Source organism: Pipra filicauda, unplaced genomic scaffold (genome assembly GCF_003945595.2).
Source record: "Pipra filicauda isolate LSUMZ 115617 unplaced genomic scaffold, ASM394559v2 scaffold115_size4368891_pilon, whole genome shotgun sequence".
NCBI lineage: Eukaryota > Metazoa > Chordata > Aves > Passeriformes > Pipridae > Pipra > Pipra filicauda.
The window spans coordinates 3644909-3662141 of NW_024103607.1; the positions used below are offsets into that span (position 1 = coordinate 3644909).

Here is a 17233-nt window from a genome sequence, read left to right on the forward strand (position 1 = left end):
TCACCTGGAAAACATTAGTCTTATATGACAAGGCATCTCATTACTATATGTGATGAGTCAAACTGCTTTTATCTGTGTTGTCCATGTTTCTATAATGAGGTGGTTCTGACACCAGACTTGAAACTCCTATCAGCATTAGTAGGAGGTAGATGGTCCAAGACTGCAGTGGTTGGCATCCTCAATACATGTTGATATATCCAATGAGATTCATCTGCAGGTCCTGAGGGAGCTGGCAGATGAAGCTGCTAAGCCACTATGCACCATTTTTGAAAAATCATGGCAGTCAGGACAGGTCCCTGATGACTGGAAAAAGAGAAATATAACACCCATTTTGAAAAAAGGGAAAGCGGAAGACCTGGGGAACTACAGATCAGTCAGTCTCACCTCTGTGACAGACAAGATCATGGAACAGATTCTCCTGGAAACTATGCTAAGGCACATGGTGATAGGTAACAGCCAACAAGGCTTTACAAAGGAGAAATCATGCTTGACAAATTTGGTGACCTTCTACGACAGGGCTACAGCATTAGTGAAGAGGCGCAGAGCCACTGACTTCATCTACCTGGACTTATGCAAAGCGTTTGACACTGTCCCGCACAACATTCTTGTCTCCGAATTGGAGAGACGTGGATTTGATGGATGGACCACTCAGGGCATAAAAAACTGGCTGGATGGTCGCACACAAAGAGTTGTAGTCAAGGTCTCGTTGTCCACATGGAGACCAGTGACGAGTGGTGTCCCTCAGGGGTCAGTACTGGTGTGATTTACAATATAAATGTTGGTTTCTTATAGCTGTTGGTTGGACTGCCTTATGAAGGGGTAAGATAAGTTAGCATCGAAGCAGAAAAGCATTCTTCTGCACTAAAACTTCCATAGGAGGCATTATGAAACAAACAAAGCAAAGGCTTTTTTCTCTGATAAAAAAGGTTAAATTAGAGGCCATGTACTCCAAAGGAAAGGAAAATGAACAGAGAACAGAGAATTTTAAATCCTATGCTCACACAGGGCTTTAGGCAAGTTCCACTAAGTTTTCTCACTTTATTTTCCTTTGGCTTTCCAGTTTTCTCTTATGGAGATGGGGGCCCTGTTTCCTATTATTTCTTTATTAATATTTAGTTATGTCATGCGTTTACTTGCTCTAAAAAAAACAAATGGGAATTTTTCTTTCCCCTGCTGCATGTGGGGGAGGGATGTTGAATGGGGAGGACAGTTCTCTGCCTTGAGTGATTACCTACACAAAGAAGCTGGCTGGCAGAACAACATTTCAGGCTAATAGCCTTCTAAACCTGCAGGGAAGGGGGAGGAGTTTTTCTCCTCTCCTTGCAAACGGGGGACACTTCACTTTCTGCCTTAACGGAGGCAAGGGGTGTGTGTGTGTGTGTGTTGAAAAGCTTTGAGGCTGTTTTGCTCTCGACCTGATCATCTGGCTGCTCTCTGGCCTCAGCTTGCCTGTGCCCTGCTGTGTCTCCAGCCTGAATCTGCTCAGATTTCATCGTAGAGTTTGTGCTCACTGACAAACAAGCGGGGAGTCCTGTCTACAGCCAGCCGCAGACAGCGTCAGTTTAGTGGGAAAGAAACCGCCCTTTTTTCCCCTTTCCCTCCTTGGTGTGTGTGGGGAAATCTCCATTTTTCAGCTTCTCCCATGATCCGGGGCCCCCCAATGCAGCCACCAGAGCCCAACAGTGCCTCCTGCTGGCCAACACCGAGCACTGCAGGCTCTGCTCCTCCGGAGATCCAACAGCGCTCCTGCCAACCGTGATTAGAACCACACTAGAGGACAGAGAAGTATCAGACTGCTTCCTTTTCGAAGGGGACTTTTGGGTACAGGGTTATTGTTTAGTTGTTTTTGTGTTCTGTTCCTGTTTTTGCCAGTACACATATATCCTTTAATAAAGGGTTGTTATTTCTTCCTTTTTCCATACTTCCTCCATTGGAGCCTCTTAATTTAGGATTTACGTTTGCTGAGAGAGAGGAGTTTGGTCTACTTCATAACTCATCCTCCTCAGCAAAACACTCCAGTCTCCTTAAACTGAGACAATTTAATACAACCTTAATTACAACTCTAGTCTCTGTACCTTCAAATAATATGAATAATTGAAAAAAAATTCTGTTTTGAAATAAAAAATTCAAATTTAGGCTTCCTAGACAGCTCCTTACTTATCTTGTCAGTGCTTAATGCATTTTCATACACTGAAAAGCAGGAGCAAAATGCAGTGAGAAGGAAGCTAATTATGAAAAGTCCACCAACTGGCTATTTAAGAGCATAACATAATGTTATTTTATTCTGGAACTTCCATACAAAGTTTATACAAAGCCAGTTCTTGGTATTAAGCACACATGAGTGAAGGTGGCTTGCTATAAACTAAACTAAAAGTAATTGTGAATAACAACCACTCTCTGAGGCAGAATTTTGACCTGAGAGTATTTCTCCTGTTCAGTGCACCATGCCACCACCTGAACATTTGTGTTGACACAAAGGATTGTGTGGAAATGAGGAAACAACCAGACAAAAGCAGAAGGGCAGAAGCACCTCTAGCCAACTTATTCCAGAGTAACATTCTCATGGACCTATGAGTTCTTTTTAGTAAAAACAGGACTGTTCATCCATTGCCTCCTTCCTTTCGGGCACTTACATGAAATGGTCTTATTAGCTACAGAGTGATTCTCTGAGCTCCTCCATCTTCATTCAGCCTGTGATTTCATGTTAGACTAAAGTGCATTTTTTAACTTTTAACATTCATTACTAGGCATACTCCTTGCACTATACATACATGCCCAGAAGTGTATCCACAACTAAGCTTTATAACTGGAGGTATTTTAAAATCACAGACCACAGGCCAAACATGAACAGAACTTCTCAGGAATGAAAAGTATTCTTTGCTATGAAAGTCTGGAGGAAACAAAGTAAAACACAAAAGCTTGGAGCATTTTGGAACTGCAGAGTTGCAGTTATTTGGTTCTGACAGAAAATGAAACTGAGATCTTGAAAACTTCTCCACAAATCCCTCCTCTTCTAATGAAAACTAAGGGAAAACTGACTGGATGCTATACCACATGCCACCAGAGCCAGAGAGTAAGCACTGCTCCATGCTGTCTATTAGCATATGTAACCAATGAATCATTCCTCACGATAGTGAAAGAAGCTTCTCTTGCTGATAACTAATGTTTTTTTGCAACTGAAATGGCAAGAAAGCAGAAATACATTTTGACCACACATAGCAATTCATACATACACACATGAGCAGGTGACAGCAATGGGGTGGATGAGTAACTTAAGTTACATCATAGACATTTTTTCAGATGATGATGGTGATTATTATTGTTGTTGTTGTTGTCAGAAAACTAAAGGAAATTTCCTATACCACCTTCACTTTCCAGACATTAATTATTTAGATTTTACCAAATGGACTAAACCAACATTATTAGCTGCTTTTAAGTATCAAATAATCTCCATTTCATAGTATTAATTTTTCTTATAATTAAAGGTAGTTTAAGAGCAATTAGGTTTATCAAATGGATCAGCCTTTATTCCTGGCCAAATCAAAATCGACCTGTTTTCAGTGAGGTTTTTTCTGTCTGCCATGAAGTTCTGTAAACGCTTGCCAGTATTTCAGTCAACAGCAATATCCAAAGTAACAAGACTGAGCAACAAATTTCTTTGACTGAGTACATCAATTTCACCAGCCTCACTGCTTTCAGATAGAATTAACAGACTTAGGGATCAAAAAGTTCCAAGTGAATGCAAAGTTTCACCATTATAAAACCAGCATGTTTGGATGAAACTCTGTTTCCCGTTACTAATAAATTTATTCACAATCTTAAAATTATTTATCTTTGAAACAACACTGTGAATGAAGGTTAAAGCTTAAAAGTCCATTTTGAGCCTGGAGAGCTAAATAACAAATTCATGACCACATAAACAAGCGAAGCAGAGTGCAAGCTCCAATACAGGTGCCCCAACTCAGAGGTTTATAATTTAGTCAAGGACTTATCTTTTTTTTTTTTGTTAATATATTCTATTTCTAATCCTGATTCATGTAATATTAGCAAACACACATGGCAGTACTGAATTCTTTGCCATTAAGTCTTGCTTCTAATTAGATGCAGCTATATGGAATGGCAATTCCCCAAGAGAATTTATGAACTTGAGATGTAATTAAGCCTTTTTCATTTCTATTTTGCTTTAATGTATGATACAGAGATCAGTACACAGAAAAAAAATCAGTTGGAGAAAAAAATAAATGGAAATTTCAACTGCTGAGGCCCAAGGGAAACAGCTGAAAGGTAGGAGGTACAAATTAATTAATAGAAAGATAAATTTTCACCTGAGGATAAAGCACTGGGGACGCTGCTCCTGGAATAGCATGTGGTAAGCTCTTTCAGCACAGGAAAATATATGTGGGGGAAGTGAGGAACACAATTTTCCAGAGTTACTTAAATAAAGCTGAGTGACCTGAAAAATTGTACAAAATTAACATGATCAATACATTTCAAACTAATTATGTTTCATCCCCTTAATCTTGGGTCTTTTGTAAAGCTCTCTAAGCATTATGAACAGAATTTCTCTATATATGTAAGTGATGCTGTTAAGCATCTATGAAGATTTTAATTAAAGAAAATAGAGTTGTAAGCGAATAAGGTCTAATAAAGATACAAAATTAAACATAAGTGGAGGGCTTAACACTACTAGTTTGTGCATAAAGTAAAACAAAACCTAGTAAGTTACTTTTTTTATACCTTACATTTATAGTTCTTCTGTGTCTTGACTCGAAAATCTCACAAAATTAAATACGAACAGCTCATGAAAAGTTTGAATTGAAATCAAAGGCATAAGTTATAAACTAATTTATTTATTACATGACAGAGCAGTTGCCCACAAATACTCTGTCTGCAATATAGAATAACTTCTGATACACATAGCTGGCAACATGTACTATCCTTAAAGCCTGAGTAGAACCAATTATCTGCTATAGAAACCACTTTTTTTTCCCCCCTGAGGATATCCTGATGTTCTTCCCCCTTTCTGTCCCACACCTGTCTTATTTATTTAGATATTAAACTATTCAATTTGAGGGGCATCTACAATGCTGTAGCTGAGTGAATTCTCCATGATATGTTCTCATTCGGGCCTTTTGAGTTACTAGACTACGGAAGATTAAATCCACGCAGAATGTCACAAAGCAGAAAGAAAAACCTCCACACACCTTGCTCATTGCAAAATGTTGCAAGTTTATATATTTTTCTAACACAAACTTCAAGAATATATTTGTCCCAATCAGGCACAAATAAATTCTACAGAAATGTAACAAAGCAGGGTGACCATAGCACAAGACTAATGCTACTATAATGTGTAGTGTAGTAGTACAGTGTATTTCTATATAAAAGTGCAATAATATTCTCATCTAGCAATTGCATTGAATTTCATAAGTAGCAATGTATATGTGTCCATTAATGTAGACTTCTTTATGTAATCTCAGAGTGAATGACTGCTTATAAAATATTTATTTTAGTAGCATTCTATTGGAACTAAGTGTGGGAGGTCAGTGTAGGATAAAAAAATTATGATTGTGGAGAAATTATGAACAGTATTTTCAAAAAGAGAAGGAAATGTAAAATGATATTGAAAAACACATGATAATCTTTTCATTGTTTCGTTGTGGTTTTAAAAATAGTTTCATGCCCAATACATGTTTGCATTCTTTTTCTTCTTGACAAATAACAAACTACATACCAGAAACAAAAATACTAACTAATGAGCCACATCATATAGCATGTCAGCATCTCCTTGAGGAACTGACATAATCACTTTTCTTTACTTGAAAATACAGGCCATCTAACTTTTAGAGACTTTAATATAATATCAGCTAAGCTGCTGCAGTATATTTGAGCATCACAAACACAAAGTGATTTTACAACCATGACTTTTTATCATCTGGGAAATACCTGCAAAAAATGCACAATAGTGTGCAAATGATAGTGATGAAGTAAAAGCAATTATTATCCAAGATGACCCAAACAATTGCAGGACAAAAAGTGTCTGATGCTAAACTTAATGAAATAGATCTATCACGGAGAAGACAAGAAAAGATGTGGCAAATATTCAGGAAACATTTTAACATGTAAGCCTACCACCTAAACTCTTTTTCTTTACCATTCTCTCTTGGTGCACAAAATCACGTGTTTAACGTAAAATACACAGTGACAGCAAAAAAATACAATAATCTAAAGTCTTGGAGATGATGGATGATTTCCATCTATTTCTAGAAATACATTCAGACTCCCAACTTGGAATCTGCTGCTGCTGCCATGAATGTCACAGCATTTCTTTCTCTCAAATTTACTAGTGATATACACAAAGCCACATGACATAGCAAACAGCCACAGATTACAATTTGCTCACCAATTTTTTAACCCTTTATAATTTTTATAAGTTAAATATAATTCTTAAATTTGAACATTACTTATCAGGGAACCTGATCTCCATCATCTCAGTGCATCAGTGAGAAAATAAGAGGGGAGGATAAACTACAGTTATACTAACACTGTATCTCTAAAATGTCTAGGTGAAGATGGAGAAATCAAAACATTTGCATTTATGCTACTCCCACAGATCTACAAAATCCACTTAAGTTCGTATCAGCATCTGGGTACTGAAATTACAAGCCCCTTGCAAATAGCTGTCTGTCTCATAAGTGAAAGATTACAAGGGTAAGACAGTGGCCTTGTGCATATGACAGGTCACACATGGACTCAAGTCCCCCTTGCCCAAGCACTGCCTGTGCCCAACACAAGCCACCTCTCTACGACTGATTCAGTGCAGTGCTAAGCTCATGCTGAGCACTTTGCACTCATTGCTGTACAGTGCCCAAACTGAGAGACCTGAAGTAGAGCACAAACATTTTGAGCATTTGTGCACCATTCAAGGTTCTTATCTCCATAATCATGTTTTGGGCAAGGGGGCTGCAAACTAAAACAATCCCTGTATGAAGTATGCATCTATTTTTCCAAGTCTGATTTTGGCAGAAACCACCAAGGTCACTGTGAAGAGTTTTTAAACAATCTAAAGTGCTCCTGCTCATTCAAAGCATTATTAAGATGGCTGTTTTACAAATAAGACCCAGCAAAAATACTGGGGTTTAGAAGTAATTTAAAAATTTTTGCTAAAATATTAAAACTAAGATGCTCCCAACAAAAAAGCGCATATTCGTAAATTAATTTTAGGAGTTTGGCCTGCAAAATAAACTATATGAATACTGAAAAAATATCCACAATCCTTTAAAAAGAGAATGCTTACCATGGTAGAATAAATAGGAAGTTCTTTAAATGGGTTAACAAGCAACAGTATATCACCAATATAGGTCTGAAAAAAGAAGATATAATTGCTTTATTAAAATTTAAATTGAAAGTTTAAGGAGCCTAATGGTTTTCTTCTGAAAAGAACTCTTGGCAAAGTCTCTTAAATCTAGCTATCAACATGCTAAACATAGTTCATGAATTCAGAGCTTATAACTTCATAATTTGAACTTGAGATCTAAATTTACAATTCATACAGAATTAATTACTCTTTTTGCAACAAAACTGAGTTCTTCATAAGAAAAAATTATGCATAGAAAAATTGCACTGCATATATTATTAGTAGATTATTTGAAAGTTAATTTGTAGTTTACCATTTGCTAAACCACAAAAATGTGACAAGCCTACCACATAAACAAGTTCCTCAAGTGATTTTTTATGGGATAGATGACGTAATTTAGAAATGCTATATTGGTTATCCAGAACTGATACATTAAAATATGTTTCTTGTGGGATAAAACAGAGCAATTGATACACATTATAAGTGTTTATGCAAGTGTATCTGTATATGAACATATGAACATGCATCTAGAAAAAGTATCCTGACTATATTTAAAGGAGTAAACCATCTAATGATGGCAAAGTTTGCAAGATGTTTCTGTTTCATAGTTGGGAGTATTGGCGGATGGAAGTCTGGACATGAGCACTCACAGCCCAGAAAGCCAGTTGTATCCTGGGCTGCATCAAAAGCAGCATGGCCAGCAGGTGATTCTGCCCCTCTGCTCTGCACTCGTGAGAGCCCACCTGGAGTGCTGCATCCAGCTCTGGGGCCCCCAGCACAAGAATGGCATGGACCTGTTAGAGTGGGTCCACAGGAGGGCCACAGAGATGATCAGAGGGCTGGCCCTAAAGGGTGCCTACAGGAAAGATAGGAAGGAACTCTTTATCAGGGATAGTGGCATTCCAGAATGAGGGGTAATGGTTTTAAATTGAAAGGTAGGAGATTTAGGTTAGATACTAGGAAAAAATTCTTTATTGGGAGGGTGGTGAGGCACTGGAACAGGTTGCCCAGAGGAACTGTGCCTGCCAGATCCCTGGAGGTGTTCAAGGCCAGGTTGGATGGGGCTCTGAACTCAACCTGGCCTAGTGGAAGGTGTCCCTGGCCATGGAAGGAGGGTTGGAACTAGATGATCCTTATGGTTCCAGTCATGCTTTTTCAAAATGAAGTAGCTTGATTTGAAGAGGCAGAAAATACTGCCTTTCATAGTAAAAGTACTGTTTTTCTTCTAAGATGCAGTAATATATTTCCTCTCTCTCGCTCACTCTGACTTCACTGTTGGGTTTTCCTGAAGAATGAAACTCTATTAAGCTTCACAAAACATGAAGCAGGAAGTTTCAAGGATCTTTTGGTGGCTTGAGAAGGAAGATTACACATTGTAGTGCACTGCTCCCTCAGGCCACACTATGATCTGAGTGACCTTAAAACATTCATTCATCACAAATGTGTTCATCAGTGTTTACCAATATACTTCCTCTGTGAAATAAAGACACATAAATTATATCCAAACCTATCTGAAGTGATATTCCTTTTTTTATTTCTCCTTTTCCTACATAAACTTCAGAAGCTGAAGGGCTTACACACACACATGGCTCTGATCTATTTAAAACTAGTCATGAGTTCAGGGCAGGTCACTGCCCAGTAGCTATGATAGTAAGCCTATTTTTTCTCTCTTTGCTCTTTTTTGAAAGTTTACTGTTGACAGGTGAACAGCAACTCACATATATCTGATTATTATTGAAGCGCTTCTGAATCTCATAAAGCAGGCTGCTGTCTGTTAGCTCACTCAGAGAAGCCAGGTCATCATTTGGAGCTGGAGGCATTAGCTTGATCTAGAAAACAAAAATTAGAGAAATAAAGTAACTCTAATCATTCTATACCATAATGTTCTAATCTGCAGTATAAACCTAGATCGCTATAATTATGGAAGAAAAATGCATTAGGAAATCAGAAAGTTGTCACTCCCAAACAATTTCACATCACCAATCTTAATCAAGAGAAGAACATAAAAATTATTATCAATGTTAAAGTGTATAACTGCACAAGTCTGACGGGCTCTTAAGAACACAGACCGCTACCAGAGCGCCATTTGCAATCCCTAAACCCATAAAGATTCCCAGCTCAAATGCCATTCTCCCGCTCTCTTCATTAAATGTTTATGGTAGAAGAAATCAAGACTATTAGTTAGTGCACTTGTAAACTATTTATTGCCCACTATTTAACAAAATTCTCACGCTACACTTCAACATATGGGATTTGAAATTCTATTGCAATTTTTCCTGCAGATTAGAAGTAAGTTAGTAAGAAATGAGGATGATGTTGTCAAGGATACCAGAAGATAACCAGAAGAGGCCACTTAGCCAAAACTGGTGAGTGAAATTATTTTAACATTTTTGAGATTTAGGATGAATAATATAAACTCTGCAAGGGAAAGTAAAAAAGTAAATGGTAATGAAAAAAAGACAAAGTCAGAATCAGAGAAAGTAGACAAAATATCAATGATAATGGAAAGTTGATTAAAGACAAAATAAACATTGATATACTAAGCAGTGTGCTGATAAATTATGACCTACACTTAATATGTAGTTTGATTCATTTTTTATGACAGCCCAAAGAAAACCACATTTGCACGTCAGTAAAATACCTAGAAACAGAAAATTCTCCTGTGAACAAGGGTAGAAGTGAGTTGTTTGTTCGGAGTTTACTATAACTCAGTGTCTATTTTGAGGATGGGTAAAGAAGATGAATTTTTTTTCTTCTATTGCTTTGCTTAAAATGAAGGCCCAGGAAAAAAGCAGACACTGCCATTTTTTGGTAAATAACTCAGCATCTTCAGTCTCTGGCAGTGTGAAGAGGTCATTGACAGAAGCAGCAAGCAGACTGGGTGATATCAAAGGGAATATGGAGCGTGCTTCAGACAAGGAGAAGACCCCAACGACTATGGATACCTGTGTTTAATACTGGGGATCTGATTCAAAACTACTGAACTTCAATTATTTCCATAGGTTCAAGGTCTAGTTCAGAAAACATGATACTCTGGGTTCACTACCTATGCCTATACAACCACAGGTGTATGTTTATATATTTAAGAGGTTTACTCCTCACCCATTAAAGTGAATGAAGATTTCTCTGTCACACAGAAGATGGAATTTCTTGCTCTTTTTGTTTTTAATCATGGCAGATGGATCTACAGCTGGCTAGAAAACAAGAATTCTGCTTGGCCAAAAAAAAAATTACATTTTGATATTTGTCTTTGATGATGTACATTGGAAGAGAAAAACCGAACAAAAGAATTCCAAGAACATTTTTAAGTGTCTTGTAGAGCGAGAGCAGATGAAAGACAGAAGTCTGTGGCCTCCTTTCCTTAATAGTGTGCTCACCTGGCTTGCAGGAACGAAACAGGCATCAGTCTTCACTGCACTCCCTTGTGTGCTACCAAAACTCAGAACATCTGTGCCAAAGAATGAGCTTGTCTTAATCTATCTCAATGAAGATTAAACCTCTGCTTTATATTTTAAAATAAAAGAAGGGCTTGCCCTGGGATTTTCTATATTTTCAGAACTTTTTAGCACACCTCCTTATTCATTCATGGTTCGTATTGGCTAGTTCTCATGCACATGAAACCTGGATATCATTCAGGTCACATACCAATGGTCATTTCCTACCGGCCATTTGGGCACAGTCCCACCTCTGAAGGAAGAAAAAAGAGTTTTGCCTTATGGATGTGTGCCAACCCATCCCACATAGCCCTAGGCCAGCAAACAGACTCGAGCTTTTTTTTCATTTCATAGTCTAAGTATGGCCAAAGATGCTCATTCTGTAGATAGATGGTTAGAAACGTGAAGGGCTCAGTTAAACTCTGAGTAACAAAATCAAAATCATTTCTCATCAACTTTTTTTTCTACAAAGTTTAGGAGTTCGTGTTTCAGCATTTTCTACCAGACTCTGCCTCTAAAAGTTTTTGAGATTTTTGTAATGCTAGTAATGAAGATTACTATTTACTCATTTAAATTATATACACTTAACAAGATTCACAATCTGCTCATATAAAAATCTTTAATTATTTACATTCTTTACATTCTTGTGTCGCCGAAATATGTATGCGTTCCAACTCTTATGTGTAATATTATGATATGCACAGCTGTCCCCCTATCGTAAGTGATATTGGAATGATCAAAAGGGTATCAGGGGATACTCTATCACACAGTTCGTATGGCCAACAATATGTAAAGCACTACAAGACAAAGAAAATTTTTTGTTTTTAAAAGAAAAGACCCAATTAAGAGAAAGAAAATATTTAACCTATATTTGTCTGTAGCATGAAGCACATAATTCAATTTGAGGCAAGTAATTTCAATCTGTTATCAAAAAAATATCTTTCCCAGCTTAGAGGGAGAGAAATTCTCAGGTACAATAAAATTCTGGAAATTACTCATACTGCTTTCCTTGTTTGGAGCACAGATTTTGACATTACAGATGATCAAAGAGCGCCTTTTACCAAGGACAAAGCAAAAGCTAATACAGGAGATGCAAAAAATCCTTTGTCAACATAGTTGACATATTTGATCCCTATCTCCTATGCTTCATGTAATTAAAATCTTACTTCATGAGAAATATTTTCTTGTCTCTTTTTCATCATTTTTGCAATTAAAAGAACCCGAAGCTACACATAAATTTGAATTGTTAGTTCTCTCAAAGCCAAAAAAATGATGAGATTTTTAATTTAAGAACGCACGTTTCAAATGTACTAGGATGAAATTTTTCTTTCTGATCCTCCAATAAAGGCCTAATCTGTATGCCATATTGCCTAAGAAGGTATGATATTTCTGACACAAAGAATACACAATATCATGCTGATATATTTCAATAACATATGAACAAAAAAGCCAAGTAATGACTCCACATACCCTACTGAAAAATTAAACAGAACATGATTACTTTTAGCATACTTTGGAATGCAATTGCTAAGAATAAGACAGTGAAACTCATTAGAATGTGTATCCAAAAGGCAGGAACAGAAGGAAGGGATTGTTCGAAGTTTTCCTTTGCTACCAGCACTAAATAAGAACTTTACTTCCCAAGTTGTAAAATTAAAAAAAAACCCTAAAATTGTAAATATTATGTACACAAATATGGAGATATATATATACACACACATACAGTTTATAGTGTATGGCTATTAGTATAGAATACAATCCCTGTATTTCCAGGATCATGATTAAGTCACTTCAAGAAAGAAAAAAATCTCATATTTTTATTTGACAAAATCTAGGTATTCTTTAGTTTAGTAAAATTTAACTATTTCCCAAAGTGTTAAACTGATTTATTCTCTTTTCTTCGTAAGAGCTAAAGCTCATTAAGCCCTTGCCAACTGAAAAGTTCCGTTAATCTATTAATTTTTTTAATGCAACCACTCGTTTAAAAACTCCCTGAAACAGCACCATGTCTAACCTACGCCCTGTTAGTGATGATTTCTCAGATAGGATCTTCCTGCTTATTCTTTTCCAAGGGAGCATCACTCTTAATTCAGTAACTACTGATTTTTACTGCTTCTAAAGAAAAAAAACATTCCTTCTAACTTATTTAGAGTAGAATTTCACAGACTGTTTCCTGCAGAAATTTCTCAACTAATGGAGCTAAAAGAGATTCACCTTTAAGTCTGCTGTGTTGTCTTTGATTTGTAACTACTGTGGGAAGTTCTACTGAAGTATGGTGAAACAGCAGAAGGAGTACTTTTGAAAACCTGCCCTGGGACCCTGAAGAGGCACTAGGTCATAGTGGAGAACAAAATTATCAATCAGTTTCTGTCTATGTTTTAGTGCACAAACTATGAAGCAAAAGTTTAGCTTAGAGATACTGAAAACTCAAATAATTTTAACTAGGTTTGCATCAAAAGAGAATCAAGCAGAAAGAAGTATCTATGCTTTTGTTCACACTACTGTTGAACATCCAGAAGCAAGTGATGGTCTCGGCAAGATCCTAAGCTAAACACTTCCCTCTCTTTTACTACAATTATAGGAAGGTTCCTTCTAAAAGGGTTGCAAGCATTCACTTTTCTAACCAGCAGTGCTTGTCCCTTGGATTGACTGTTTTCACCACATTGCATCAGTCAGCAACACCAGAAGTTTTAAGACATGAAAACAAGATGTAAACCAAGTGCAAAACACTTCTGATATCTTCTGACTGAATAGGGAAGTGAGTGTTCTACAGGATTCCAAAGCTGAGGACTTTCAGAGATTGACTCGTATCATTTACATATGAACCCACTGATTGATCTCATATGATCAAGCTATTCCTCTGAAACACACACAAATAAAAGCAGTGGAACGTGCATTCTTCTGCCAAGGCAGTTATGCAGTTTTTTTGAACTGAAGGTGGCTTACATGAAATCAGTATCTTGTTCCTTTGTTATGCTTCAAATTCACAGTAAACTATTTTAAATGGAAATATTCCCTTCCACCATCACCACCACCACCACCACCTCCTCAATTCTAAAGTAATGTTTTCTTAAATGGCTGAATACTTCTGGAATATGTGTTTCCCAAATGCATGTAACAGAAAATAGCACAAAATGTAGCACAAACCCCACAAAAATCAAACAAAAACAAACAAACCAAACTCAATCCCCAACAAAACAAACCAACCAACCAACCAAAACCACAAACAAACCAAAACAAAGAACAGCAAAAACAAAGAACCCAACAAAACTCCACCAACCAAAAACCAACCAAACAAGCAAGTAAACAAACAAATAAACAACAAAAAACCAACAACAACAAAAAAATCACATGCCACACCCACCCCCTCAAAAAAACTGCCAAACTCCAAGTAATGAACTCAAATTAGGGACATGCTAGATTTATAAGCAACAGATAATTGCCTCATCCTATACACCGAATGAGAATGCCATCCTGGTTGGGGAGAAAACTGCAAAGGGTATCCAAATAATCAGTGACTGTAACCTAATGCATTATCACAAGAAAGAGAGTTAACACTGCAGCTGTAAATCTGACAATTCCTAGATTTAAATTACAGTCACTTACTTTGCAACTTGATATTCCTTAGACACTTCTGTTTTTACAGTCTCCCAGGTTGTGTTTCTTTCTTTTGTCAACCACCTTTGGAGACAAGAGCACACTCCGGGTAGTGCTAACAGTTGTCCCTCCCCTGTTGTGAACCATGAATAGAGTTTGAGGAGCTCTGAGCCCTTTGACTGCCACAGACCCTGACCTGCCACCAGTAGTTGGCAGGAAGCAGCTGTTCAACTTGCAGAGGGAACTCTGCAGGGCCAGATTGATTGCAGGGAGTGATCAAGGTGGCAAGGTTCCACAGTGCAAAAGACATTGTTGTGTGGTCAGGGAAAAAAATACTATGGTCTTCAGCTTCCATAAGTTTACAATTTCCATACCTAAGCACTAAAAAAAAAAAAATCAAGAAACTGCATGCCATTACCTGTTCAAGTTTGGTTGTGGTGTTCACGGTGACATTTTCAGAGGCACTGTCTTGAGATTGCTGCTTATATAAGGCTTTAGCTGCATCTTTAAACATGGTGTCTTTCTCCAGCAAACTGTCTTGCTTGGCAATCGGTAAAGCCAGGGGATTGCTACAAAGAGAATCAATAAAACAATTAGACTCCTACTGAAGATGTCAGACAAACAAATGTGGGTGGCACAAGCACTGAATTGAGATACAACTCAGGGATGAGACACAAGTTGCTGGTCCAAGTACAAAAAAGAATTGGTGAGAAATAAAGTGTTCACATAGGTTGGTCTGTTCCCAAAGACACAGAGCAAAACACCTTGATTTAAAATTCACCTTTATGCATTTTTTTTCTGAAGCAGAATTAAACAAGTCAAAGAGAATATGCACAAGTCTGCTTTTGACAGCACTAGGCTGGCAAATCAATAGCCAATTTTGAACAAAATTTAAAAAGCACAGTGTTAACCTACACAATACTATTTTAAAAAATAGTATGTTTTAACATAATGTAATACAGATATTGCCACTGTAATAATAAAATTGTTTAATTTAATATTTAATAAAATTAAATTCCATCACTCTTTAGCTTACTTTTAATTAGGTAATATCCAAGATATATTTTATGACCAGAAGCTGCTCTGAATTTGTGCTAAGATAAAAAAAAAAAGAAGAAACAAACCTAAAAAAACCCCAAGCAAACACCACACTCCTGACCGCAACAATATGCAATATTCTTCATCCACACAAAAGTTAAATCTGTTCTTACACACATAGAGTTGTTTTCCCTACTGACAGTTCACACAATATGACAGTTCTGAAAAACAACAATACCAAAATCTTGGATGATTTTGGCAGTGTTCTACATCCAGAGGAATTAGCAAGGAATCAGCCCCAGGAGTTGAGAACAGAAACATCTTAAAAAATAACTGTCTGGATTCTGACAGTGCAAAGGAGACAATCTCATGGAGTGTACAACAGCTCTTTGCCAGAATGTATACATAACTTCTTTGAAAGGAAATGTGGATTCAATATGGGAATGGGGGCATAAAGCATTCCACTATGGAATAAAGCCCAAACCTAGCTAAAATAAATCTCATATTTACTCTAAGTTACTTGAGTTTAATCACTGATTATAAAAAAGCCAAGATTACTCACACAGTTAAATGAAATTACAGAGGACCCATAGATAACAGTGATAGCAATTCATGAAAAGAACTAGTGTTGGAAAGAGAACTGAAACACACATATAAATTTTAAGAACAAAGAAGAAAGCACCTTCTAAGCAGAATTCATTGGGAAAAAAGGCAAAGCAGTTTCCCTTTGAAAAAAATATAGACAAACAAAACTTTTGATGAAACTGTCAGTCTGAAAACACTGAAGGAATTAGTATAAACATTTTATAATGAAATACACGATTTTCCTTCTCAAAATGTTTTGCTTCTGACATTTAAATTTAAAATACCTAGAGGAACGTTAGCAAAAATAAAAATTTTTATTTAGTGCTTTGATTGACCTAAGATTATTTTGTCATACATTTGTTTATAAAATGCCACATGGGCAAAAGATCCAAATCCCTTTCTTTTAATTTGAACTGCAGAACAAAAAAGCCATTATCCAACTATTCTTTTGAACCTGGCAATTAGAATAAGACATATCAGTGATTAGACTGTAGAAGAAATTAAATAACTGTGACACTCTTCTGATGTGATGTTTCTTTTAAATTGAGATGGTCCAGGATTTTTTTGCTGTGAAGCTGAACCTTACCCATTTAATCTTATCACTTTTGTGTTAACTATACAACATTCATTAAAATTCAGTTGTAAACTCCTCGAAATCAAATAAACCTTCCAGGTGTCACAAAAGAGAAGCAGGTTGTAAATCACAGCAAAGCGTGGGGGGAAAAAAGGTGCCTACTGTTTCCATAGATGCATTTTGAACTTAAGAGGACAATAATAACATAATAAATAACTAAAGAGCTGTGTTTCATGTCTTGATGGACATGAGAATAGTCTATTAATTATATGCATTTATGAGATATTATTAGGACTTTAAGTGATGGAAATGCTGACGTAATCCATATTACAACAAAAATGTGAAACATTCTGTGAAACAAAAAACATAATAAAATTATTCCAAGAGTTCATTACGACTCAGGTTCAAGTAGACATTATGAAAAATAAACTGAAAAGAGTGGCTTTTTAGAAAAATATTTCTATTAACATTCATATGTATTTTTATTAGTCACAAGCTTAAATCAAGCAATGCCTTGAACTGTAGGACAAAGCAAGAGAAGATTTTATTTAAATGTAGGCAAGTAGATTAGCATAAATGGTCTTCTTTCATAAAAATTAATGGATAATTGATAGTTAATTAACCACAAAGGAAGACTTAAGCTAGAATAAT

The 17233-nt window shown here is 36.5% G+C and overlaps 1 protein-coding gene across 4 annotated transcripts in view; it reads right to left on the reverse strand.

Moving 5' to 3' along the window:
• MYO16 (myosin XVI) overlaps positions 1–17233 on the reverse strand; it is a 361410-nt gene that overhangs the window by 159468 nt on the left and 184709 nt on the right. For all 4 annotated transcript variants that reach the window (XM_027743477.2, XM_027743481.2, XM_027743479.2 and 1 more), the window contains exons 10-13: positions 14804–14954; positions 9073–9183; positions 7295–7360; positions 4326–4453 (exon numbers count right to left, since the gene is read on the reverse strand). In XM_027743477.2, coding sequence (XP_027599278.2) covers positions 4326–4453; positions 7295–7360; positions 9073–9183; positions 14804–14954 — 456 coding nt within the window. The remainder of the gene's footprint in view (positions 1–4325; positions 4454–7294; positions 7361–9072; positions 9184–14803; positions 14955–17233) is intronic.